This window comes from Schistocerca nitens, chromosome 10 (genome assembly GCF_023898315.1).
Source record: "Schistocerca nitens isolate TAMUIC-IGC-003100 chromosome 10, iqSchNite1.1, whole genome shotgun sequence".
Lineage (NCBI taxonomy): Eukaryota > Metazoa > Arthropoda > Insecta > Orthoptera > Acrididae > Schistocerca > Schistocerca nitens.
Window position 1 is genome coordinate 69465289 of NC_064623.1, and position 26780 is coordinate 69492068.

At 38.9% G+C, this 26780-nt stretch overlaps 1 protein-coding gene across 1 annotated transcript in view; it reads right to left on the reverse strand.

The window, feature by feature from the left end:
- Positions 1-26780, reverse strand: part of LOC126210156 (uncharacterized protein CG43867) — a 462670-nt gene that overhangs the window by 103424 nt on the left and 332466 nt on the right. The window contains exons 9-11 of the mRNA XM_049939307.1: positions 18491-18716; positions 14011-14384; positions 11785-11949 (exon numbers count right to left, since the gene is read on the reverse strand). Of these exons, the coding sequence (XP_049795264.1) occupies positions 11785-11949; positions 14011-14384; positions 18491-18716 (765 nt within the window). The remainder of the gene's footprint in view (positions 1-11784; positions 11950-14010; positions 14385-18490; positions 18717-26780) is intronic.

Here is a 26780-nt window from a genome sequence, read left to right on the forward strand (position 1 = left end):
CTGGCAAGTGTTTACCTTCAGAACGCGAAACTCCAATCACTGCTGATAGGTACATTTAAAATTAGAAAACGAATACCTATCTTGTGGAACTGTTAGTTTCTTCCTTTGGAGAAAAGGGGTATATGATCTGGAGAAGGTTAGAAATGAGGGATGGTTGACACACAGCCCAGGTTTAGAGAATCCCATCTGTTATAAGAAAAAAGATGAAACAAAACAGGTGAAAGGTAGCATACAGGTAACCACAGTGTCAGCTGCAGTCCACAGATGACAGGACAGAAAGAGTTGTAAAGAAGGCAGAAGAGGAAGAGAAATGAGAAGTAGAATAAATAGCACACATAAAAATTAGGAGGAGAGTGGAAAAGGTGAAAACTTACTTCTTGCCAAGAATTTTTGAATCCATCTGAATGGGAACTACCCTATAGGTTTTGCTGACTGAGTTTGTGAGTAACAAAATAAGTGACATATATGATTGTAGCCTTTGTGCTGACTTAGAAGCTTAGCTTTTTTGCACTCCCACAGGACCATAGACCTCAATACATCAACCCAATCCTAAGAAAGAGATCGCTTACAGACAGATGGACAGACAGACAGTCGGATTTAAAAAATAAATAAATAAATAAATAAATAAATCTGGTGTGGTATAATTACAAATAACTATTTTCATACTTTTCCTCTAGTTTTACTGTAAAAGCTTGCTCCTCGCCAAATTTCATGTTTCTAGATCAATGGAGAGTATCCTACAGCTATCAATAAGTGAGTTTGCAAGTATACGTATGGCTGCATCTTTTGAGTGCATTGACTTCGAAGCTTACATTTACCACACCACCATAGGACTACAAACTTTAGTATGTGATACAAATTTCAACTTGATATATTTACCTGTTCCTGAGAAAATGGGGTCTTAACAGACGGATTAACAATGGACAGAAAAGCATTTTATGTGAGATTATTGCAAATTAACAATTTTCAAATTATTTTCCTTTATTTGTACTGTACAATCCAGCTTTTTGCGATATTTCATGATTCTAGGCCAAAGGGAACTAACCTATAGGTTTTGATGGGTAAGTTTGTGAGTATTGAAGTATGTGATGTAAATGGTCATATATTAATTGAATGATATGACTTTCTCATTGCATGATATGACTTTCTCAAGTCAAGCTCTGAAATGAAATAACTCCTTGACAATATTCTCCCCACACCACCCAGAGTTTCCTTTCATCACCCCCTAACCTCCGTAACATCCTTGTCAAACCCTACAATATTCCCAGACCACCTTCTCTACCCAGTGGTTCCTACCCCTGTAACCGACCCCATTGCGAAATCTGCCTCATGCATCCCCCCACAACCACCTACTCCATCCCTGCTACTGGTAAAACACACACAATTCAAGGCAGGGCCACATGTGAAACAACACATGTCATTTATTAGCTGACATGCCTGCACTGCACAGCCTTTTACATTGGTATGACGACAACTAAACTGGCTGAGCGCATGAACAGGCACAGATGAACTGTCCACCTAGGAGATGTCCAATACCCAGTAGCGGAGCATGCCCACCAGCATAATTCTAGGGACCTAGGAACCTGCTACACCGTACGTGCCATTTGGCTTCTCCCACCCAACACCAGTCCCTCAGAACTGCGGAGATGGGAACTTGCACTCCAACACATCCTTTCATCCCACCATCCCCCTGGATTGAACCTATGTTAATGAACCTAACTCTCATTTACTCTTCAGTCTTCTCCTCTTTCCCTTTCCTCTTTAGCCATTCACGCATCTTTTCATCCTACATAGTTGTCTATACTATATACCTCTTTACTTCTGTATGCATCCTCTTTGGTCTGAAGCTGGCACAGTACTTACAGTAGAATATCTTTAGCTTCCCTCTGACACCATGCCCCATCTTTGCTACCCTCCCTGTTTACCTTTCCCCTGTTGCTCCATAACCTGGGTTGTGAGTAACTGAATCCACTTTCCTTTCTCCCACTTTTTTCCCCTCTCTCCCCCCTGATGAAGGAACAAAGTTCCGAAAGCTAGGAACGTAAACTTTCTGTTCTGTTTTGTGTATCTATCCCCTGTACTGAGCTGAGGTAAGTACTGGCCAGCCCCTCTATCTCTTTGTTAGTATTTGTTTCATATATTTTGATTGTGCTGACTTAGCACCTTCAATTTCTTACACTGCTAAGGGACCATGAACCTTAGTGTGTGGCACAAATTTCAGCTTGATGCATCAATTCATTCCAGACAAAAGAGGTTTTTCAACAGTCAGGCAGACACATAGACAACAACAAAGTGCTGCTATAATGGTTCCATTTTCACAGGCTGAGATACAGAACCTTGAAAATTAATAAGAGTAAATACCTAAATACTACCAGTGCAAGGAGGGAGGATTGTTAACTGCTCATTGTAGTTGCAGATGAAACAAGCATAGTTGCAAAAAGGAATGGAACATATTACATAATATAAATGATTTAGCCAATAGAGAACAGGAAACAAATTAAGACTTAACTGCAACAAAACACACGGCATACAGTTTCTGATACAGAACTCTAATAAAAGCGAAAGTTTATTTTCCCAAGGTGGTCAAATATTCAGTGAAGTCTCACTTTCTGGCCAGAGCGGCCAGAGATAGCATTCATCTGTGTGTGAGGTGTTCTTGGTAATGTGAGTGTGTGTGTGTGTGTGTGTGTGTGTGTGTGTGTGTGTGTGTGTTTGTTTTCTCTTCTGAAGAAGGCTGGGCCAAAAGCTCAATATGTAATTGTCTTTCCATTGTGCCTGTCTGCAATTAATGGTGAGTAGTTCTCTCTCTTTTTTTATATAGCATTGTTGTTATTCTAGCCTGGGCTTCCAACTGTTTGATTTTGTTAGTAAAGTTGTCGTTGTTGTTGTTGTGGTCTTCAGTCCTGAGACTGGTTTGATGCAGCTCTCCATGCTACTCTATGCTGTGCAAGCTTCTTCATCTCCCAGTACCTACTGCAACCTACACCCTTCTGAATCTGCTTAGTGTATTGATCTCTTGGTCTCCCTCTACGATTTTTACCCTCCACGCTGCCCTCCAATGCTAAATTTGTGATCCCTTGATGCCTCAAAACATGTCCTACCAACCGATCCCTTCTTCTAGCCAAGTTGTGCCACAAACTTCTCTTCTCCCCAATCCTATTCAACACCTCTTCATTAGTTATGTGATCTACCCATCTAATCTTCAGCATTCTTCTGTAGCACCACATTTCGAAAGCTACTATTCTCTTCTTGTCCAAACTATTTATCGTCCATGTTTCATTTCCGTACATGGCTACACTCCATACAAATACTTTCAGAAACGATTTCCTGACAGTTAAATCTATACTCGATGTTAACAAATTTCTCTTCTTCAGAAACGCTTTCCTTGCCATTGCCAGTCTACATTTTATATCCTCTCTACTTCGACCATCATTAGTTATTTTACTCCCTAAATAGCAAAACTCCTTTACTACTTTAAGTGTCTCATTTCCTAATCTAATTCCCTCAGCATCACCCGATTTAATTTGACTACATTCCATTATCCTCGTTTTGCTTTTGTTGATGTTCATCTTATATCCTCCTTTCAAGACACTGTCCATTCCGTTCAACTGCTCTTCCAAGTCCTTTGCTGTCTCTGACAGAATTACAATGTCATCGGCGAACCTCAAAGTTTTTACTTCTTCTCCATGAATTTTAATACCTACTCCGAATTTTTCTTTTGCTTCCTTTACTGCTTGCTCAATATACAGATTGAATAACATCGGGGAGAGGCTACAACCCTGTCTCACTCTTTTCCCAACCACTGCTTCCCTTTCATGCCCCTCGACTCTTATAACTGCCATCTGGTTTCTATACAAATTGTAAATAGCCTTTCGCTCCCTGTATTTTACCCCTACCACCTTCAGAATTTGAAAGAGAGTATTCCAGTTAACATTGTCAAAAGCTTTCTCTAAGTCTACAAATACTAGAAACGTAGGTTTGCCTTTTCTTAATCTTTCTTCTAAGATAAGTCGTAAGGTTAGTATTGCCTCACATGTTCCAACATTTCTACGGAATCCAAACTGATCTTCCCCGAGGTCCGCTTCTACCAGTTTTTCCATTCGTCTGTAAAGAATTCGCGTTAGTATTTTGCAGCTGTGACTTATTAAACTGATAGTTCGGTAATTTTCACATCTGTCAACACCTGCTTTCTTTGGGATTGGAATTATTATATTCTTCTTGAAGTCTGAGGGTATTTCACCTGTCTCATACATCTTGCTCACCAGATGGTAGAGTTTTGTCATGATTGGCTCTCCCAAGGCCGTCAGTAGTTCTAATGGAATGTTGTCTACTCCTGGGGCCTTGTTTCGACTCAGGTCTTTCAGTGCTCTGTCAAACTCTTCACGCAGTATCTTATGTCCCATTTCGTCTTCATCTACCTCCTCTTCCATTTCCATAATATTGTCCTCAAGCACATCGCCCTTGTATAAACCCTCTATATACTCCTTCCACCTTTCTGCCTTCCCTTCTTTGCTTAGAACTGGGTTTCCATCTGAGTTCTTGATATTAATACAAGTGGTTCTCTTCTCTTCAAAGGTCTCTTTAATTTTCCTGTAGGCAGTATCTATCTTACCCCTAGTGAGACAAGCCTCTACATCCTTACATTTGTCCTCTAGCCATCCCTGCTTAGCCATTTTGCATTTCCTGTCGATCTCATTTTTGAGACGTTTGTATTCCTTTTTGCCTGCTTCATTTACTGCATTTTTATATTTTCTCCTTTCATCAATTAAATTCAATATTTCTTCTGTTACCCAAGGATTTCTATTAGCCCTCGTCTTTTTACCTACTTGATCCTCTGCTGCCTTCACTACTTCATCCCTCAGAGGTACCCATTCTTCTTCTACTGTATTTCTTTCCCCCATTCCTGTCAATTGTTCCCTTATGCTCTCCCTGAAACTCTGTACAACCTCTGGTTCTTTCAGTTTATCCAGGTCCCATCTCCTTAAATTCCCACCTTTTTGCGGTTTCTTCAGTTTCAATCTGCAGTTCATAACCAATAGATTGTGGTCAGAATCCACATCTGCCCCTGGAAATGTCTTACAATTTAAAACCTGGTTCCTAAATCTCTGTCTTACCATTACATAATCTATCTGATACCTTTTAGTATCTCCAGGATTCTTCCAGGTATACAACCTTCTTTTATGATTCTTGAACCAAGTGTTAGCTATGATTAAGTCATGCTCTGTGCAAAATTCTACAAGGCGGCTTCCTCTTTCATTTCTTCCCCCCAATCCATATTCTCCTACTATGTTTCCTTCTCTCCCTTTTCCTACTGACGAATTCCAGTCACCCATGACTATTAAATTTTCGTCTCCCTTCACTACCTGAATAATTTCTTTTATCTCGTCATACATTTCATCTATTTCTTCATCATCTGCAGAGCTAGTTGGCATATAAACTTGTACTACTGTAGCAGGCATGGGCTTTGTGTCTATCTTGGCCACAATAATGTGTTCACTATGCTGTTTGTAGTAGCTAACCCGCACTCCTATTTTTTTATTCATTATTAAACCTACTCCTGCATTACCCCTATTTGATTTTGTATTTATAATCCTGTATTCACCTGACCAAAAGTCTTGTTCCTCCTGCCACCGAACTTCACTCATTCCCACTATATCTAACTTTAACCTATCCATTTCCCTTTTTAAATTTTCTAACCTACCTGCCCGATTAAGGGATCTGACATTCCATGCTCCGATCCGTCGAACGCCAGTTTTCTTTCTCCTGATAACGACATCCTCTTGAGTAGTCCCCGCCCGGAGATCCGAATGGGGGACTATTTTACCTCCGGAATATTTTACCCAAGAGGATGCCATCATTATTTAATCATACAGTAAAGCTGCATGTCCTCGGAAAAAATTACGGCTGTAGATTCCCCTTGCTTTCAGCCGTTCGCAGTACCAGCACAGCAAGGCCGTTTTGTTTAATGTTACAAGGCCAGATCAGTCCATCATCCAGACTGTTGCCCCTGCAACTACTGAAAAGGCTGCTGCCCCTCTTCAGGAACATGTTTGTCTGGCCTCTCAACAGATACCCCTCCGTTGTGGTTGCACCTACGGTACGGCCATCTGTATCGCTGAGGGACGCAAGCCTCCCCACCAATGGCAAGGTCCATGGTTCATGGGGGGAACATTTTAAATTCTTAGGACAGAGGGTAGCTAGAAGGCTTTCTTGAAAGTATCACGTTCACAATCTTTTGCATGAAATGAATGCTGCTATCTTCAGTATGAGAATGATCTCCACTGTTTTTGACACCAAAATGCTTAGTCTTGTTTACATTGCTTATTTTCACTCTATAATTTTGTGTGTTATTATATTTTGGGGCAGACCTGTGCTCTAACAGAAAATTTCTTAGCTCAGAAAAGTCTAGTCATGCAGATCTGCAGTGTCCGTTTGTGAACTTCGTGCAGGTCATTGTTCAGGTGTCTCCGAAATATAGTAGCTGTGCCAGCCCTGTACACAAATTCCATCAATGGATTTGTTGCTGACAGTATTGAGTCATTCAGAAGAAACTGCAGCATTTATTCAGTGAAAACGATATGGAAAAACTATACACACTCAGATAATACTTGCATATACACTGTACAAATAGATGTGTGCAGCTCAGAAGGCTTCATTTTAAATAAGCTTCCAGCAGAACTGAAAAACTTGAGTGATAACTCCAAGTCTTCAAATATGAGCTGATGGTTTCTTCATACCACACTTTTTCTATTTTGTGCACGAGTTCCTCACAGTATTTGATAAATGTGTTCTGTAATACATTCCTACACTGTCACGCTTTTTTTGTGTGTTTTAGAAATTCTTTAATTCTTTTGCATACGAATTTTCTGTAAACTATGTACTGACTTGTTCTATGACTAAACAGCTTTCATTCACTTGGTTCCACAGATTCTGATGTACAAACAGATAAATCAACTCATTCAGCTCACTGGCTTGTAACTGTTTATTATTTTTGGTATTTTGCTATTTCACACCCAATTTTAATGCTCCTTTCACTTTTTTCTGCCATATTTTATTTTGTCAGCTATCCTGAACTCTATAAGCTCTTCTCTAACTACCCTGTTTTTATCTTATTCAGTAATGTAAATACTTTTGACTGTTGAATGAGTTTCAGGTCTGCTGATTCTATCTGCCGTTCGCTCTTTTTGGTCATTATCCATATTTTGAAATACTGGTACAGCCATACCTTCATAAAATTTGCACTGTGTTTATATTCTTGTTCCTCTCCTTCCCCCCCCCCCCCCCCTCCACTTTCAGAACACAGTTAATTATTCCACATATAGCCTGTCACATGTTTCGTTTTATCTGTTTATCACTGTCGTAGTTACAACAGGCATCACAGACTAAATAGCTAAATTAATAAACTTGGCTGATTGCTTATTATCTACAGTTATTTATTATCTACATGGATATTTTCTTATGAATACCATTACTTTAGTTTTATTTTATGAGTGGTACTGGTCTGTCTTACAAATAGTGAACTGCAGTCTGTCTTTTGTGTTGTTCACAACAGCAAGATCACCAACAAAAAATAAGGATCAAAATACTTTTGGATTAAATAAGACCACTCAGTGAAGCATTGAGTTGTTAATAGGCACACACAAAAAGAAAGAAAAATTGCTAGCTTTTGTAGTAATCCTTTTTTGAGATAGAGCAAAGTACACACACACACACACACACACACACACACCTGGCCCCTACACTGTGCCACTGGACGAACAGTGCCAGCGCTACATTTCAGCAGGTGGACTAGACTGTAGTGGGTGTAGCATAGGTATGGTGTTTACCATTGACGCAATCAGTTTTCAGTTACATCTTTTTTTTTCTTTTCAAGTGCCAGTTTAACCAGACTATTAAAACCAACAAAAATAATTGGTTTATGAAATAACTAATTTTCAGTATTTTATTTCTATTATTTCCTGTAATAAACATAGATATCAAACTAAGATTGAAAAATTTTGACTTCTCCAGTTTGAAGGTACATAGATTCAAAATATTAAATTAAACGTGCAAATAAAAGTTTGCTGCTTTTCTCAAAAAGTCATAAGAGGTTGACTGCTACAAAGAATCACCAGTATTCTCCTATTGATTCAAAGTTTTTGAGACTCTGCTCAAAAATCATGTTGTAATCAGAGTTCATACCACTATTCGGACATTACAAATAGTCAGCGCCAAAGGGTGAAAACAGGTTGAAGAACTCTATTTTTCACATTAATTTTGCTGTTTTTCAAGAAAAAGTGTCGAAATATGCAAGCTGAAATAATAAAAGAACATGGTAGTTACTGCATGCATTACATCTCAAAGACAAACCTGTGCATATCAATTACAAGGAAGAGCACTGGCAACATGAAAAATCGGTACATTTACAATGCTGATATCATTTACTGAATAGTTTCTGGTAGAGTTTAAGAAAGGTGCCTTTCTGGGATTATTTTCTAAAAATTTGCAAAATGGGGATGCATACCATGTATCAGGAATTGTTCCTTCTTTGCTATCGTTCTCGGTAACAAGCAGATGTGACACGAGTGAGACGCAGCGAAACAGTTGATATGTACAGGACCAACTTCAGGATATATCGCATGCAGGGGGGCATGCTCAAAAATTCCACAATAATTTATTTAAAAATCAACAAACAATTATGAATTTTTTTGACCAGCATTAACTTTTAATTAATAATACTGGACCAAAGCATCATTTAAAATTTATTTTACATTTTTCTGCTATTGTAAACATAAACTACCAAGTACTGTTCCAAATGTTTGATAGAAAGATTGTGTCTTCGATCACTCAAAACATTTTTATAAACAGAAAAGGACCGTTCTACATCAACTGAGGTAACTGAGCAGTATTTGAATTCGGGTGCTATGTTGACACTTATTGTTCCTGGTAAAAGTTACCCATCCTATCAATAAAACTATCAATTTGGCACAAGGTTTTGAAGCCTGGGTTATTGTTTAAAACGTTTCCATATTTTTCTTTAAGTTTTCAAGGGAATACATCTGGTAATGACGAGTTCACTAGAATAATTTTATTCATTAACTGAATAGATTCATTCAGTGCCAAACCTTGAGTTTCAAGCTTCTTAATACTTGCAGCTATATGGGAAAAATGAGTGCTAATAACAGCAATGTCTTTTTTAATACTGGAATCATTGAGAGGTTCCTTGCATTGGTAAACTGCCAAAGCCTCTACACTATCAAAGTCATTTACTACCCCTCTAATGGCCTCAAAATGTTCACTGAAAAACAACTCAGCTTTGATGCATGTACTCCAATGAGTTACCAACAGTTCGGGAGGTAAAGGCACATTTGGTAGTTTTTATTTGCAGTTCTTGATGCAAGCAAGAGCCTTTAAAAACACTTCCTTTGGGGATGAAATCAGTTTATTTACATTCACAAACGTAGAGCGTACTTCTTCACCAAGGCGATGTACTCTATGAGCAAAGCGTGTCTCGTGAATCAAATTGGGATAAAACGCTCAGACAGTTTTTTCTGCTTTGATCATATAGGGAGTTGCATCTGAAATAAACACAAATACCCTTTCATCTGCAGAATATTCTGGAAATATTTTCCTAATACCCTCATTCACATATCTGGTGACTGTAGAATCATTTAGTTCTTCAAGTTCTTTGCAGGCCACTGAATAAGAAGAAGAAGGCTCTTCTTTTAAAGCACCAACAACTAAATTTGCAATGTAACAGCCAAAAGTGTAATTTCATCAACTGAAATTCAGATAGTGCTCTCCTTGAGTTCATTGTGTATTTCTTCCAGCACATCTATGTAAATTGTCAGTATGTAATTTTTACACAATGTTGATTCATCTGGTATGCTTTTATTTAAGCAATATTTGCACGGGAAGCCTTTGAGCATAGGGTTAGTAAGTTTCTGAAGAGGAATATTGCTTGCAATGAATGCTTCACATAGCTCCATGTTAAACCGACTTTTTGGGTTACCTCTAGACAAATCCCTGCTACTGCAACTTGCTGTTGTCTGAAGTTGTTGTCGTGGTCCTTTCTTCTGCATTCCTGCGATATGAAGACTTGTCTTGACATGTTGGTCTATTTGAAACTTTTTTAGCACGAAACATTTTTCTCGCAAACTCGACAGTATAAAATAATCCCATCGTATGTAAATGTTCCAGGATGGTCAGCTATCCACGAAACAACTTTTTTTTTTTTTTTTTCCAGGCGGCATGGCGAACAACACGTTACACACTAAACATCATAATGTGTTCAACTGTGTACAAGTAAATAGAAAGCTAAACTGAAACAATGGAGGTGTGACAAAAAGCTTGCGTAGTTTAATTTAATTGTTGCCGACAAGTACGATATGACAGTGGAGGGGATTAACTGGTGGGTGCAGGTGCAGGAGCGTTGACTGTCTGCCTGTTCCTGTTCCTCTTCTGTAATGATTTCACTAGGCAGTGGCCTCTCGGTTACTGATTGCATGCAGTTCTAGGTTGTGGTCAATCTGTGAGGCATCAGAATTAGATCAAGCTAGAGACTGCCTGTCTAAAGTTTTAAAAATATTGTAAACACAGAGAAAAAATAGTTTTTAGTTAAAATAGGCAATAACCAGTGAAGAGGAGCCAAATATGCAAATGTATATGCAACATGCAAATGCATATAATCTGGTCTCTACACTTTATATAAATTACTTGCACTGTAAGCTACATTTATTTTCTTAATATGTACTTTAAATGATTTTAAAAATGAGAATCTTCCTTGAATTATTTAACAATTCTAAATGAGTCACCATATGGGTTACTGAAGATTGAAGTTAGGTCATTTATTGTGAGTGGATGACGTGTTGTAAGAATAACTTCCATCTGTGTACTTTACAGAAGCTGGTGGCGAAGGGAAGGACCCAAATGACAGCCACTGAAATTAAGCATGTTGTGTTCAGCTGCATGTTGTGGCACCATGTGGTAACTTTGTTCTCAGGAGCAGGTTGCAGTGGCCATTCATCCTGGTGGAAAGCTGGTTGGTAGTCATACCAATATAATAAGCTGTGCAGTGTTTGCAGCAGAGTTAGTAGATGACACTGCTGCTTTCACAGGTGGCCCTGCCTCTGATGGGATAGGATAGGCCTATGACAGGACTCAAGTAGGAAGTGCTGGACGGGTGGATTGGGGTATGACCCCTGTGGCAAGGGGTTGGGACTGTGAGTGGCATACGGCTGGACTAGGATGTTGTGTCAGTCAGGTGGTTACATGGCTAGCCTGTGTACCTGCCATCTCTCTTCGACATTCCTAGTCGGCAGTCTGCAAACCAGTGCCTCCCTCCAAGCTCCTAGCCACCAAACCCCGATCCCCAAACCCCTGCCTCATGTCTCTCTCCCCCTCTACTCTCAACTGACACTCTCCCCCCCCCCCTCCCCCCAAATGCAGCCTAGGCCACATACCTATATTCGCACCAGGTGTCAACACATCAAATGCCTTTGGTTACACAGCTACAACTGCACACAAGTAGTGGATGACAAAAAAAAATCCAGAGAAAGTGTGGACGAAAATATAGTGAGAAAGTTGTAAGCACAGAGTATATTTCCGGGTGTTGCTCGTATCAGTTATTCTCAAAAAATTACATTTAGTAAAATAATAGTCTTGGACATTATTGCACACAATAAACTCATAAACTCATTTTACAGCATCAGTGCAAAGAAACACAATGGTGCACATCCATTCACACAGCTGAAATAATCTCTTCTGCACGGCTTAGTTTGTAACAAAACTTGCCATCCCCCTCACCTGTAGAACTCGGATCCAATCCTCCATGGTGGCAATGGAGTCGGCCGTGAGGTAGTACGTCTTTTTCCCGGTGGAAATCTCAAACGTGGCAGCACCTTCGGCCCTGGTGATTCGGCACACTTCGTCGAGGACAATTTGACCCTGCGGTTTCCTGTTGACATCATTCTGCAAACAGAATTATTTCCAGTATTAAAAAAAATGTTACAAAGCGCTTTCACTTGAACATCTAAATTAAACTTGATAATATATTCCTGCCAACATGAGGTATTAATTGTTTTCTCCATGTTTCAATTATGACACATTACAGTTTCACATTTGTCAAAAACTGTTGTGTTAAGAGAGCAGGTCCAGCTGGTTTACAATGATTTACTGGTCGTTCACTACAGGTGTACATTATGTGCCTGCCCTCTCCATTACTTACATCATCAATCATAAGAAAGAAAACAACTCTGTTGCTCGTTCGTACTTTCACATAAATATTACAATGAGAAGATTAGTGAGATTTAAGGAACTTAAGGGATGGTCTGTCAATTTTATCTCTTTCCATTCACAAATAAAACATGAAAAAGAAAGAAAATTGCTGGTAAAGAGTACAGTTTTTTAGTGTATTTGGGGTGGTTTGCAGAGGACGAGAGTGGGTATTTTTTTATTTTATTTTTTAAAATTTGTTTGCAAATATATTTGTAGCTTCCTCTAGATTCTTCAACAGAACTATGAATTGAAAAAAAAAACTTCACCTTTACAAGTTTAATATTTTTGGGATTCAAGCCCTAACTGTCAGAAAAGCTGTGGAAAAATGTATAATTGTGCCCATTAAAGATGGGGAAGCAGTTACATTTTTGTGCTGTAAGAACCCAAACTAAAAAACAAAAAGTTCAGATATTTATCTCAGCTTTGTAACAGAGAAGAGCCACATTATTATTCCAAAATATATCACAGAATACTAAAGATATGTTGAAAGAGTGCATAGCAGTTTATTGTAAACAGAAGGCTAATAATTATGGTAACACACAACTATAGATAACTGGTTAGCTCCACTAAAACACACAAAGACATTTTCAAAGCAGCCACCTGGTAATCGGAGGCTGACATATGAAATGCTGTACATGGAAAGCACACAGGTTATTAAAAATATTAAAACTGTCATGGAAATAAAGTACATTACTTTGAGGCAAACACTTAGAAAAAAATGTTGTGCTTACCACAAAGACTATGATACCATTCATCTTTTGGATTTACAGTTCTTGTATTTCTTCTGCATTTATGCAAAAACACTGCTTTTTCCGCTTGTTACCCTAACATGTTTCAGAACCTCTGTGCCATCATCAGTGGATATTGTTTATTGTAAACTGTAAAAAGTGAACATATTTTGGGCTGTAATTTATCTAACAAAGAAAGGCCTAAAGACAGTTTTTGTTCATTTTTGTTCTTACCATGATTTTACATATCAGTACAGGACACTATACTGATGGTCCTGCAAAACTGTGTAATGTAAAATCATGTTAAGAACAAAAAAATAACAAAAACTGTCCTTAAGCCTCACTTTGTTACAGCACCATGCTGACTTTTTTACAGTTTTCAATAAACAAAACCCACTGACAATGGCACAGAAGCATCAAAATATGTTTGGGTAACAAGAGAAAAAGCAGCATTTTTGCTTAAAAGGTGGAACATATATCCAATAACTATGATACCAGTTAATCCTCTTGTTTAGTTTAAAAGACACTCACCAGATCTGATAGTACAAAATTTATAGGTATGCAGATGCAACAGTACATGAAATGCAATACACACAGATTATAAAAACAGAAAACTTAGCAAGTGATTGTTCACTATCAGAAAACTACAGAACTTCATCTCGTATAAAGTTTTATTAGCATAGGCGACTCCCCATTCAATCCAGCTGAGTAAAACCTGAAAGTGACAACAGTGAGATTTTTGTGGTAAATCTAAGTGTGTATTGAAGTGCTAGGCTAATGGGAAATGGAGATATGCACCAGTCACAGCAGACATGAAACTCGATGCCACTGAGATATAAACTGAACCTGCTTGCCAGATTGTTTGGTATAAATTTATAATTGGATCTTTCTATAGACCATTGGGCCCATTCTGGGATCCAACTGAAACCTTTAGGAGAAACCTGAACTCTTTAGTATGTATATTACCTGGTCATATTGTTACCGTCTGATGAAAGTCAATGAACGATCTGCGACCGTGTTCACTGACCTGTGACTTCCAGTAAGTGAGGACGCCATTCCTCAGCAGGAACCAGCGCTTTCGCCAGGTCTTCAGCTTGCCACCCAGCTTTGCAAGGTGTCCGCACTTCTCAAGGGAAGACTCTGTTCTCGTCCCCGTGGCTGGCACCGTCCCAGGAGGTCTGGGGGCAGTAGCATTGGCCGCGGGCACCGCCCCGCCATCCGTACATGCCGTCGATGACCGGTGGTGGTGGTGATGGTGATGGTGGTGCAGCAGGCCAGCCAGTGACGAGTCGGCAGACGAGTCGCCCGACATGGCATCAGGTGGTATCGCGTAGTCGTCTGACATGCCGGACTCAAACGACGTGTCTGTCGGCATGGCGAGCTCGGTCGAGTGCACTTCAGCTATTTCACAATGGAACACTTTGTGTTGTAATCTAATAACCTGACACTGTATGTATTTTTTCGTACTTAGATCAATTTACTAACAAAATATGCTTCATTTACCACAATGAACTGTAATTGAAAGATTTCTGTATAATTTATATTTATCTTGTGTTAACATCAGCTCTTACGACAGTTTACATTTCATTAACAGTTTCTTGTAAATAAAAGGCACTCACTGTTTCAATAACTTCCAAACAAACTTTCAGAAATAATAAAAATGTTACTTGAAAATTCATTTTTACTTAACTGAAGTGGTCTACAAAAGAAGTGCTAAGGTACAAGAGTGTATTCTGATGTATCACAGGTTATATATTCAGTTAGACTAAAAGGCAAAACAATTTGTAGAGCAGAAAGTACTTTCTGGCTGCACATATGGAACTCCTTGTTACCAGCATGTGATGCATTTGAAAATACAACAGAAACTGTGATCAGTCTAATCCTTACTAAATCGAGGGTTAGCACTTTCTCCTGTCGACCCCTTCAAGCTGTGACCGCCTCAGGTGTAGAGAAAGAAACAAAATCCTCATGAAAATGTTAACACTAAATTTGGAATGAAGTTAGATTTTAAAAAAAATTAGTATTAGTTACTTTTTGACAAGTATTTAGTATTATTTATTTTTCAACATTTACAAACAGTTATACTTTCAAACAAACAATGGAAAATTAGGGATGGAATAAGAACAATATGAAAAGGATAGATTGCTATTCACAGCACAGAGGAAGTGTTGAGGCACATTAAGAAAAGCTATTGGACTAAATCCACCGTCTCTAGCTTGTAAAGCATAGTGTGCAGTCACTTCCTTGTGAGATTGCAAAGTGATCCGGTCCACGATCAAATACATGGGGTGGATTAATGATCATGGCTGGGTCACCATCCAGCCCAAGAATAATTTTTAGGTGGTTTCCCATGCTGCTTTAGACCAATGTTGGGCTGATCCTCACATTCGGCCTCACAAAATATAATATGCAACAATTAAAATACAATCACACAAACAAACAAAAATTACACAAGTCACAGACTAATCATGCCCTGCCTGAGGTTGCCTTGACAACTGCAGTGCCAGGAAGGGCAATCACCTATAATGTCAAATAAAATACAAACAGATGATATTGAACGACATTAGGGGCTGTACATAAAACATGGTAAATCCTAATGAAGAGAAGAAGGTGGAGAACTTAGTCCAACAGTCTATTTTCAGTATGCCTGCTTGGCACTCATATCTCCTCTATGTCATGAATAGTTATCTATTCTTTTCATATTGTTGAACTTTCAAACATTAAGATTGAAATTTAATCACTCAAAAATACCCCAAATGTTGATAACTCTTTGTAAATTAATTTATTTACTTGTACTTAAGCTTGTAGACTATGGAATGTGGTTTTGTACCACTAAATATTTCACAACTAGCTCATGCATGTGTAACTGTTAAAAACAGTATTTGAGTGCCATAACCGGTTGCGCACTGCATTGTATAAAATGTATCACTGGCTTTTGTCCGAGTTGATATTTGACAGAAAAAACTAACTGTGAAGATACTTGTAATGATGATTTCAGAAAAAAAAGACACATAATAAGAAAAGTATGTCGAGTAGCTGATTGTGACAATAACCTTGGTCCAGTTTATCCAGCATCAGAGCTAAGTAAAATATGTTCATTCCAAGTTAATTAATGTAAAGGCACAATTGGATTCCATTACAGTGTACATCCAAAATCACTGTCAACTTCATGGCCTGACAGTAAAAGGTATAATGCAGTAGACAATTTAAAAAAACCTTGCAACTACACTAATTCTTAATCTTTTGTATTTCGAAGCTTTCTGACATTGTAGTGGAGTGCAATGTGCTCAAAGCTGCAGTCTTTGTCATGTAATAGAAGCAAAGTTTTGAGCTAGCAACTACCAAAACAGTTTATTTTGATAAATAAACACATTTAGTAACAGTACAGTTGAAAACTATGTTGTACAAGCAAACTTTTTGTGTGTAAGCCACCTATAACCTACAGTTACACAGGTTGCCTTCATTCTTAAATTATTTCCTCTCTTGCCTATGTTTCTTCATTCTCTGATTCACTCTTGCTCACTTGTTTTCATTGACCTATACATCTTTATTCTGCAAGTCACCTTATAGTGTGTGGCAGAGGGTGCATTGTGTACCAGTGGCCCTGCTCCCCATTTTTCCTGTTCCAATCCTGAACAGTTTGCAGAAAGTTGTCAACAAACCTCCATTTCAGCTCAGATCTCTCCAGTCTTGTCTTAATGGCCTTTCTGCAAGAAGCAATATATTGGTCAAGTCTTCTACGAATGTACATTCTCAAAATTTTAATAGTAAACAACATTGTGATGAGCAATGGCTCTCTTGCAGCATCTACCACCAGAGTTGGCTGAGCTTTCCAATAATGCTTTTGCTGTTGCTGAGCAAATCTGTGATGAAATGGCCTGTTGTTCTTTGGATCTCCTCTATTTCCTCTATCAATCCTTCCTGACACTGGTTCCAAACTGCCAAAAAATGCTCAAGTATCAGTTGAGCAACAATTTTCTTAAGTTACCTTTTAGTGAGTGGGCTAATTTTCCTGAGGATTCCACTAATAAATCTCAGTCTGGCATTCGCTTTCCTTTCAGTTAGTTTTGCATGGCTATTACACTCTAAATCACTCTGAATCCACATTCCAAGAACTGGATGTGATTGCCTTAAGTAACTTTTCTGACAATATGCTTATTGTTCTAAGCACTTTCTCAACAGATTGATCCGCTGCTCTCACTGCCTTAACCTCGAACCACTGTTTACCACATCTTCTCTACTAATTCCAGACTTTCTTACATCCTCCTGTACTTCTTTTATACTAATAATTTGTAGACAATATATTATTTCAACCCTTTACGGTTTCATTCTTCATAAGTTTCCACATAGAATCTACACCGAAAACCAGTTTTATTTTTTATTGCAACTGAGGAAAAAAACAGCAATGTACCATGAGGGAATTAGCCAAGTGGAACGGAAAGTGGGAGATGTGAGGCTGACGTACAAAGAAATGATTAAAATTTCAGAGAAACTGGATGATATATACAAGAGAAAGAGGTACACAGACTAAGCAAGTCAATAACGCATCGGTCCACTAGCCCTTATGGAGGCAGTTATTTGGCTTGGTATTGATTGATAGAGTTGTTGGATGTCCTCCTGAGGTATACCATGCCAAATTCTGTCCAATTCATGTGTTCGATCATCAAAATCCTGAACTCGTTGACAACCCTGCCCATAATGCTCCAAACATTCTCTAATGGGAAGAGATATGGGGCAGATCCAATGACCTTGCTGGCCGAGATAGAGTTTGGCAAGCACAGAGAGACATAGTAGAAACTTCCACAACCTGCAGGCAGGTGGTGGAAGGCCTATAATGCTGCCTCATGGATGCCATAAATCACTTATGTTTCCATCAGTAACTATGAAATACAGCAAAAACAAAATTATTTTGGTGAACAAGACAAGTGTTTTAATATTTATTTCTAACTGTGATGACTGTTTTGTGGTATGTGTGGCTTTTTGAGTAATATGATGATTGTTTTGATGTTTCATGTAAATATTTGAATAATTTTTGGGTTTTATTATTATTTTGTTTCTCATAAACGTGGTGTGACAAAGGAAATTTATGTTAACAGAATCTTCTGTCGGTTCTTGGTAGAACAACATTATAATAAATGAAAAGCACCAGTTTGCTTTTGTTCTACAATATTACTTTTATTGTTAACCAGTATTCGGCTTACAAGGCCATCTGCAGACATTTACTAAGTACTATCACCAAAGAAGTAAATGTGTGAAGATGGCCTTGTAAGCTGAAAACTGGTTAACAATAAAAGTAATATTGTAGAACAAAAGAAAACTGGTGCTTTTCATTTATTATAAAGAAAATTTAGTTGCGCTTCTCAGTTTAGCAGCCCCAAATGATCTAGATTCATCCTGATGAAGAAAAAGTTTGAATTTGTCAATCAGTGCAATTTTACCACACATTTTATAATACATAAGAAGAATAATAGATGGTGCAGGATAAGACTGCTCTGCTGTCGCCTCACCTCTCTTCATGCTCTTGGACGGGGAGCCGGAGGAGGAGCGCTTTGCCGGCGAAAGGCTGGACGTCGTCTTGAGGCTTTTGGAGGGGCTGGACAGCGATGTGTCCGTGTCACCACTGCTGCTGTTGGTTGCCCGCGTGCTGTGTCCTGCACCGTCACCACCCTCACCGTCTGATGAATCGTCCGACGAGTCGCCAGTAAACGGCACCGACCGAATTTGGCTGGCACGCTGTATGGACGAGAGGGTGCGTCAGTGACACGAGTTTGTTTGGTGTAGGAATGAAAGAAGGGGATGGGGGTGGGGTGGAACATCGTGGTTCAGCACCCCACCATCAGGAAGTGAGGCAACGTCTTCTAGGACTGCCAGGTAGGTAAGATTTCATTTTATTAGGGGTCAGTGGCCTCAAATGTATGTCAGAAATTTGGAGGTATGGAATAAATTAAAGTAAACTATGAAACTTCCAGACAGATTGAAACTGTGTGCCAACTAGGAATCAAACCTGAAACCTGCTGCCTTTTGACCAGAAAATCAGTGCACACTGTGCTCTTGAGTGAAAATTCATTCTGAATACATTCTCATAGGCTGCGGCTAGACCATTTGTCCACAGTATGATTTGTTCAACAAGTAGTAGTTCAGAAAGGCAATCAGGAGGTCTATGAAGTTTGGAATGTAGGTATTGGCAGAAATAAAGCTGTGAGGATGGAATGTAAGTTGGGCCGGACAGCTCTGTCACTAAAACTTTTGTCCGCAAAAGACTAGGTTTTGGGTTTGAGTCGTGGCCCGTGAAATCTGGAATACAGGAGATGAGGTATTGGCAGAAGTAAAGCTTTGAGGACAGGTCATGAGTAAGCCCTTGCCCACAAAAGATGAAAGGTTCTGGGTTCGAGTCCCAGCATGACACACAGTTTTGATCTCCCGAGAAGTTTCAACTCTGTACGCACTCCACTGCAGAATGAAAACTCGTTGTGGAAGCTAGAAGACGTTTAGAAAGGATACAATGTTCTGTACACAATCTACTTGTGATGCAGTTCTGTATGGTATCACAGATCAAGTGTTTAACATTGTCTGTTTTATGGACTTTATTGAGGTGGAGGTTGTTAAATCAATTATTAGTATTATTCAGCATATGATAGACAGCAGTTCAATGTTAACTCACAGTTACGCATTTTGGATGTCATTGCTCTTGTTATATTGCAATGTGTTCAAAGTGGTTCAAATGGCTCTAAGCACTTTGAGACTTAACATCTGAGGTCATCAGTCCCCTAGACTTAGAACTACTTAAACGTAACTAACCTAAGTACATCACACATATCCATGCCCGAGGCATGATTCGAACCTGCGACCATAGCAGCAGCGAGGTTCCGGACTGAAGCGCCTAGAACTGCTTGGCCACAGCGGCTGGAGCAATGTGTTCAGACTGTCAATCAACAGTAGTTAGATTTTTCCAAGTAGCAGCCATAACACTCGAGCGAGTGCATCATTTTTTAATAACAGAAGCAGGCGCATGGCATACTTTGTGCACATGTCAAGAATAGCTGAGCTAAATCATTGTTTCATTAAACAATAATAAAATAAATATTCATTATATCACTCTGTTGCCGCATACAAGTGTTACCTCACAGTAACAACCCATTAGAAGCATTAAACACCACAGCTGCATCAGATCCCAGCCAAACACTTATTCCATTACTAATCATCTTGTAGACAAGTGCCTCTTTGTGTGATTGTACTGTTCGCTTGGAATCTGAGTAATTGTCTTAGATGGTTCATAAATTTTTTCCCACCTTCCTCACTGTTTATTTTATCTTACTGCTGCTCACTTGGACGTAAGACTGCACAACTTACCATTGTGCTAGCTGAAGAAATAATGAAGGAATAGGCACAGGTTTTCAACTGTACAACAATAATGGAATGCCTCTGACAAATGGGTAATTGTGCGATTGGAAAGAACAGTGGAACATGAGTTGGAAATTTGGATATGGGATAAGGACTTTTTTACCTTTTAAGTTTACCTGGCCTGGTGGCTGAGATATGGAGTGCCAGACCACAGATTCAAAGGTCTCTGATGTGACCCCCTCAATATTATTTGTCATGAAACCTCCCAGCAGATTAAAACTAATGCCAGACAAACTAAAACTTGGAACCTTTGCAGTTCGTGGGCAAGTGCTCTACGAACTGAGATACCCAAGCCATTCTCATAGCTTTACTTCCACCAATGCCTCATCTACTACATTCCAATATTCACAGAAGCTCTGCTGTGAACCTTGCAAGGCTAGCACCACTCGAAGAAAGGAAAATGACCCAAGTTCAAGTCTTGGTCTGGCACACAGTTTTAATCTGCCAGGAAGTTTCATATCAGCTCACACTCTGCTGCAGAGTGAAGATTTCATTCAGATTATAATCTGTCACTTCTCACTTCTTTCACTTCTGGCAATTTTTGTTAAGGTGAAAAATATGGAAATGCAACAAGGTTTGGAGTGCAAGTTAAACTGTAGGTCACATTGTAATTCGGGCGGGAGACTCAATTTATAGGTCAGAGAAAGGCAACGGCATACCAACTCTAGTAAGAGCTTACCTGCAAAAAGGACGGCAGTGTTGAAGCCTCCCTACGGGTCTTATTATTTATTTGTTTTTTGACTGCTACTCTGAAAAACTGAAGTACTTGTGATGTTTGTTTGGACACCGGCTGCCACATAATGAGAATGTTAGACTGCGGTCACAGTGGCACAGGTCTCGGTGGCTTCCGCCATTTATCAATGTGGGCCAAATATGTCTGATCTTTTCTAATGAGTATGCCACTACATGCTGGGCTCATTGGCTGAATGTATACACTTCGGATGACAATTGGTAAAATTCAAATCAGTTTGTTTTCCTCAGTCATATTGGCTGACACAACATGAAACACTGACTGTGAGAAACTGATAAGTTTAGTTAAGGGGGAGTAGGAGGAGGAGGAGGAGATAGCGTTCAACATCCTGTCAACAATGGAGTCATTAGAGTCGAAGCACAAGCTCAGATTAGGGAAGGATAGGGGAGGAAATCAGCCGTGCCCTATCAAAGGAACCACAGCAGCATTTGCCTGAAGCAATTTAGGGAAGTCACAGAAAACCTAAACAGGATGATGGGTTTGAAGCGTCGCCCTCCCATATGCGAGACCATTGTGATAACCACTGTCCCACCCTGCTCAGTTTTAGGCAAAGAAGAGGTTTGCGGCATCCTCAGGCTGAAAAATATAATCGGGATATAGTTTGCAGTTTATGAAACGAAATTGGAGGTTTCTTGCAAACCACAAATGGGCAAATTCTGTATCAGAAATTTTAGGAATAAATTGCAACTTCAAAAAATTTGTTCCATTGAGAAGGAAGGAGTACCTATTGTTAAAGCTACTGTAATGGATCTTTTTTGCATTTTGTTAGGTGGACATTAGCTGTGTAAAATTATTATTACTGCTTATTGGCATTTATATGCCAGCAGGTTGGTGATTCTGTTAGATGACTTGGTTTGCAAATGTGATGTACTTATGTGTTTCCACTTTTCAGTTCTTTAAGTGGTCAGAATATCTTATTCTACACTTAGTTTATCTTTCAAGAGTATGCTGAATGACAGTCATTGGAGGTTAATTGACATATGTCTGCACAACTTCAAAGAAAACTCAGCAAACCAGTGTTTGTAATCTTGCTCTTCAAGGTCGTTATGAATCATCTTGCGGAGGTAATACAATGTTTGTCCCTTCATTTTGTATATTTGTAAAACTTGTATGGTGATTCCAATAATGGAGGACAGAGTGTACAGTACTTGCCACATTCTTTTAGTGAAAGATATAGCTCATTCATATGTACTCCGCATCTTTTCAGTAGTACAAACCTCTTTATTAAGAAAAGGATAGTTGCTGCTCACCATACACTGGAGAAGTTGAGTTGCAGATGAGCACAACAAAAAGACTGTCAGAAAGAGGGCTTTAGGCCAACAAGGCCTTTGTCAAAATTAGACCACACACACACACACAGACACACACACATGCGTGCGCGCCAATTCAACTCACACATACATCACATGACCACAGTCTCAGGCTGCTGAGGCCAGACTGAGAGCAGCAATGCATGATGGAAGATACAATCATTGGCCAGAAGCTCAGTCTTCTTCTTGTGCATATCTCCGACTCAGCATCTCTGCTGAATGGTGAGTAGCAATTATCCTTTCCATAACATTGTTACACTCCATCTGGATTTTCCAATGTTTAAAATCCATATTATAGCACTTGTCACCAAGCACAGAGATGGTGTGATATCCACCCAATTCCTGGGGCTGAAACTAAACCTACTTGTACATAGAATAGATTCCAACATAACCTAACCTTCTTCACCCTGCTATAAACTGATGAAGGAGATTGAACACAGTGTGACCAAGCTGTCAGACAATGTTATCAGACAACCTCTGGCAATGATGTCTGAAGACTGTTGTCTGTGCTATAGTGAATACAGCCTTACTCTCAAAACATATAGTGGAGAATCAACATAGAATTGTTGTGTGTTTCATGCTGAATAAGTATGTACAGTAAAACCCAATTTTAATGTCGCCGTATTTTGTTTTCCCAATTTTTACATTCATTTTTGTCAGTCCCAACAGCAGTCCTATTCTCTAAATACAGTGCTTTCCTACCATAAGTGATTCCATGTAACAACATTTCCTGCATTTTAAGTTTTCTTTTACATTGATTATCATATACATTTCTGCAAAAAGTGCATTGTATTCCTGCTCAAAGTCAGCCATGGAACAAAAAAGACTATACACAAAATTATTGATAATGTAACAACATTAGCTCAGTAAGCAAGATTTTCATTGTCAGTGTGTTGGATCATGACCATGCATTATAGGTTTGCAGTGTTTGGGAGGGAGGAAGAGTATACTGAGTCACTGCTGTAACGATAATCGTGATCTGGTGATAGTGATTCTAGTAGCAATCTCCCTTCTGCTCATTGTATTGTATTACAGCAATATACAATTTCACTGTCCACATAATAGAGTCTTTAATAGTAAAACGTCACCAGTAGGAATATTCTGTGACTTATCCAAAGCATCTGATTGTGCGAACCATGACATTATGTTAGAGAAATTACAACTCTATGGTATAAATGGAACAACATATGAATGGTTTAAGTCATATCTACAGAACATGAAGCAAAAAGTCTCTTTATATGCTTCAAGTGATTCAAAGGAGTTTGTCACTTCATCTAACTGGGGTGAAATTACATTAGGTGTTCCATAAGGTTCGATCATGGGTCCCCTCCTGTTCTTGATATATGTGAATGACCTCACTTCTTATGTGAAACAAGATGCTGAACTGACACTGTTTGCTGATGATACAAGCATAATTATTAATCCAGTAAAAGAAAGTCCGATAGAAAATGATGCAAATAAGGTCTCTGGAAAAGTTATTGATTGGTTTTCTGTGAATGGGATTGCTCTGAACTTTGAAAAAACACAGTACATCCAATTTTCTGCTGCAAAAAGTATAATTCCTTCAATAAACATAACGCATCAAAAGAAGTCAGTAGCCAGGGTAGAGCATACAAAGTTTTTGGGTGTACATATAGATGAGAATCTTAATTGGAAAATTCGTATTTTGGATCTCCTAAAGCGAGTAGGTTCAGCAACTTTTTCAATCAGAATAATTGCCAATTTTGAGGATGTAGAAATTAGTAGGCTAGCATACTTTGCATACTTCCACTCTCAGATGTCATATGGAATAATATTCTGGGGCAACTCAACACTTGGGCAAAAGGTATTCACTGCTCAAAAGAAAGTAGTTAGAATAATGTGTGGGGTTTATAGTCACACATCTTGTAGGCATCTGTTTAAAAGGTTAGGAATTCTTACAACTACTTCACAGTACATTTACTCAGTAGTGAAATTTTTTCTCAGCAACATGGACCAGTTTAAAATCAACAGCGACATTCTTGATTACAATAGCAGAAAAAAGAAAGACTTACACTATCCTTTACTTAACCTACCTTTGTAAAATGTGCTGCTATAAAACTTTTTGATAAATTACCAGATGAAATAAAATGTCTGACAGACAGCAGTAATAGTTTAAAAAACAAACTGAAATCATACCTCCTTGACAACTCCTTCTATACCACAGATGAATTCTTCAATATGAGTAGATAAATCTGGAGATATAATACATTCATTTTGTGCATATAAGGGAATGGAATACATAATAGAAATATTTAGGTGAAACACTATAATGAAAAAAAAAAAAACTTGTTTCCTGTGCGCATTTCTTGTGCATTTGACACATTCCACATTATAATGGTTTTTCCTTGCTGTCTGCAATAAGCTGTAGATTTTTGCCTATTGTTCTTTGTTTACAAAGACTATCAACTTCAGCATTTTAACCAATATTGTGTTACAAGTTTTATTTACCATGATTTTATAATGATTATCACTAATAAGTCCCACACCAGAAGATGAATATCTTTTTAATGTGATTTCATTAAAGATGTTTGCTTTCGTGTTTTATTTACACCATTAGACATGATTGGAATGAAGTGGGAAACCCGCACACACATTTGTGCCTGTCAGTACTTGGCCATGGCCTTTGTGATTGATGCAACGTATACTATGGAGATATAAGTAGAGGTAACTGCTGAAGAAAGAAAAAACACAATTAATTATTTCACATTTTTTAAATAGGCAAAATTTAAATTGTTTTAATTTTATATTTTGAACAGTATGAGGAGAATGACAGTAAGAGCAATTTATTAATTTTTGGTTGTTTTGTTTGCTAAGATTTTGTGTATTTTAAACTTTCCTGTGTTTTACACTTCTTTAAGTCACTCCACTGCAAAGTGGAAAATGGTAGTTTTACTGTACATGAAATATTCAAAATGACCACCTCCTTAGCTACAAAAGGACATGGGTTCCATTCCTGGTACCCCCTCAGATTTTTTCTGATCTAGGGAGGATCGGTAACAGGGTCCACACAGGCTTTGTGAAGCAAAGAGGAGGAGCTGCTCAAATAAAGAAGCAGCTGCATTGTCAGGCTCCATCTGCTGGCAACAAAGGCCAGAGGGCCCAGCAGCATATCAATCATGTGTCCAATGACCATATGAGGGAAGATCAAAAAGTAACACACAATACTTTCATTATCTTTTACCTACTTTTCTATATAGTTGCCAATGTTCTCAACACATTCCTCCCATAGTGGTGCCAGTTTTGATATGCCCTGTTCACAGAAGTCTATGTGGCTGGAGTATAGCCATCTGCAAGCTGCTGATTTCACTTCTGCATCTGTCGCAAAGCATCGGCCAGCCAGGAATTTGCTCGTGGGGATCAAACAGATGAAAGTCCGACAGTGCAAGGTGAGCCTGTATGGCGGATGCTGGGTGCAACTCCCACCTAAATTTGGTGATTTTCTCATGAACAGGAGCAGCAACATGGGGCGAGCACTATCATGTAGAATTCTGACACTGTCAGCATTAATGTTGTGGCGATTGTTTTGAAGGGTCTAATGCAACTTAACCCAAGTTTTAAAGTAGGCTGCAGCATACACAGTGGTCCATTGTTCAGTGAAATCCACCAGTAAAACGTGATGCATATCCCAGGACATTGTCACAAGCACTTTCCTATCAGACTGAGCCACTCTGAATTTTTTTTTTTGTACTCTAGAGGCATCTTGGTTTCAGGCTTGAAGTGGTACATCTGCGACTCATCACCAATGACAAATGCATTTCAGAAAGTCATGCCCTTCTGCAGCTTGATGAATAAAGTGATCCAAGCTTGTCATTATTCGCTCACTCTTCTGGTTGCCTGTTCAGTTCTTAGGCATGCAGTGAACACTAACTTCGTGAAATTTCACCACATCAAGAACAATATCATACGATGCACCACTGGAAATGCCGAACTGCTGCATAAGATTTGCAGTTGCACATGCTTCTCATTCAAAATTGTTGGCTCAATAGCTCTGATATTCTTCGGGGTTGCAGCTGTTACTGGCTGCCTGGAGTGTGGTGAACCACTAAGGTTCACACAACCATCTTGGAAGAATGCACACAACCCGGAGACATTGTTATGCACACACCATGCATGTCCCTGTAAATTTTACTTGGTTCATGCCCTCTGGCCCATAAATATCAAACTACACTTCGCTACTCTTCACAGGTCGAGGGCAGTAACATGTGCACCACATTTGTTCCATAGTTAAGGCTTCTCTTGCTATAGCTGCACTTGAAAACAAAATAACCTCTATAGCATAAACTTCAAACCAAATTCTTGCGAAATTTCAATAGA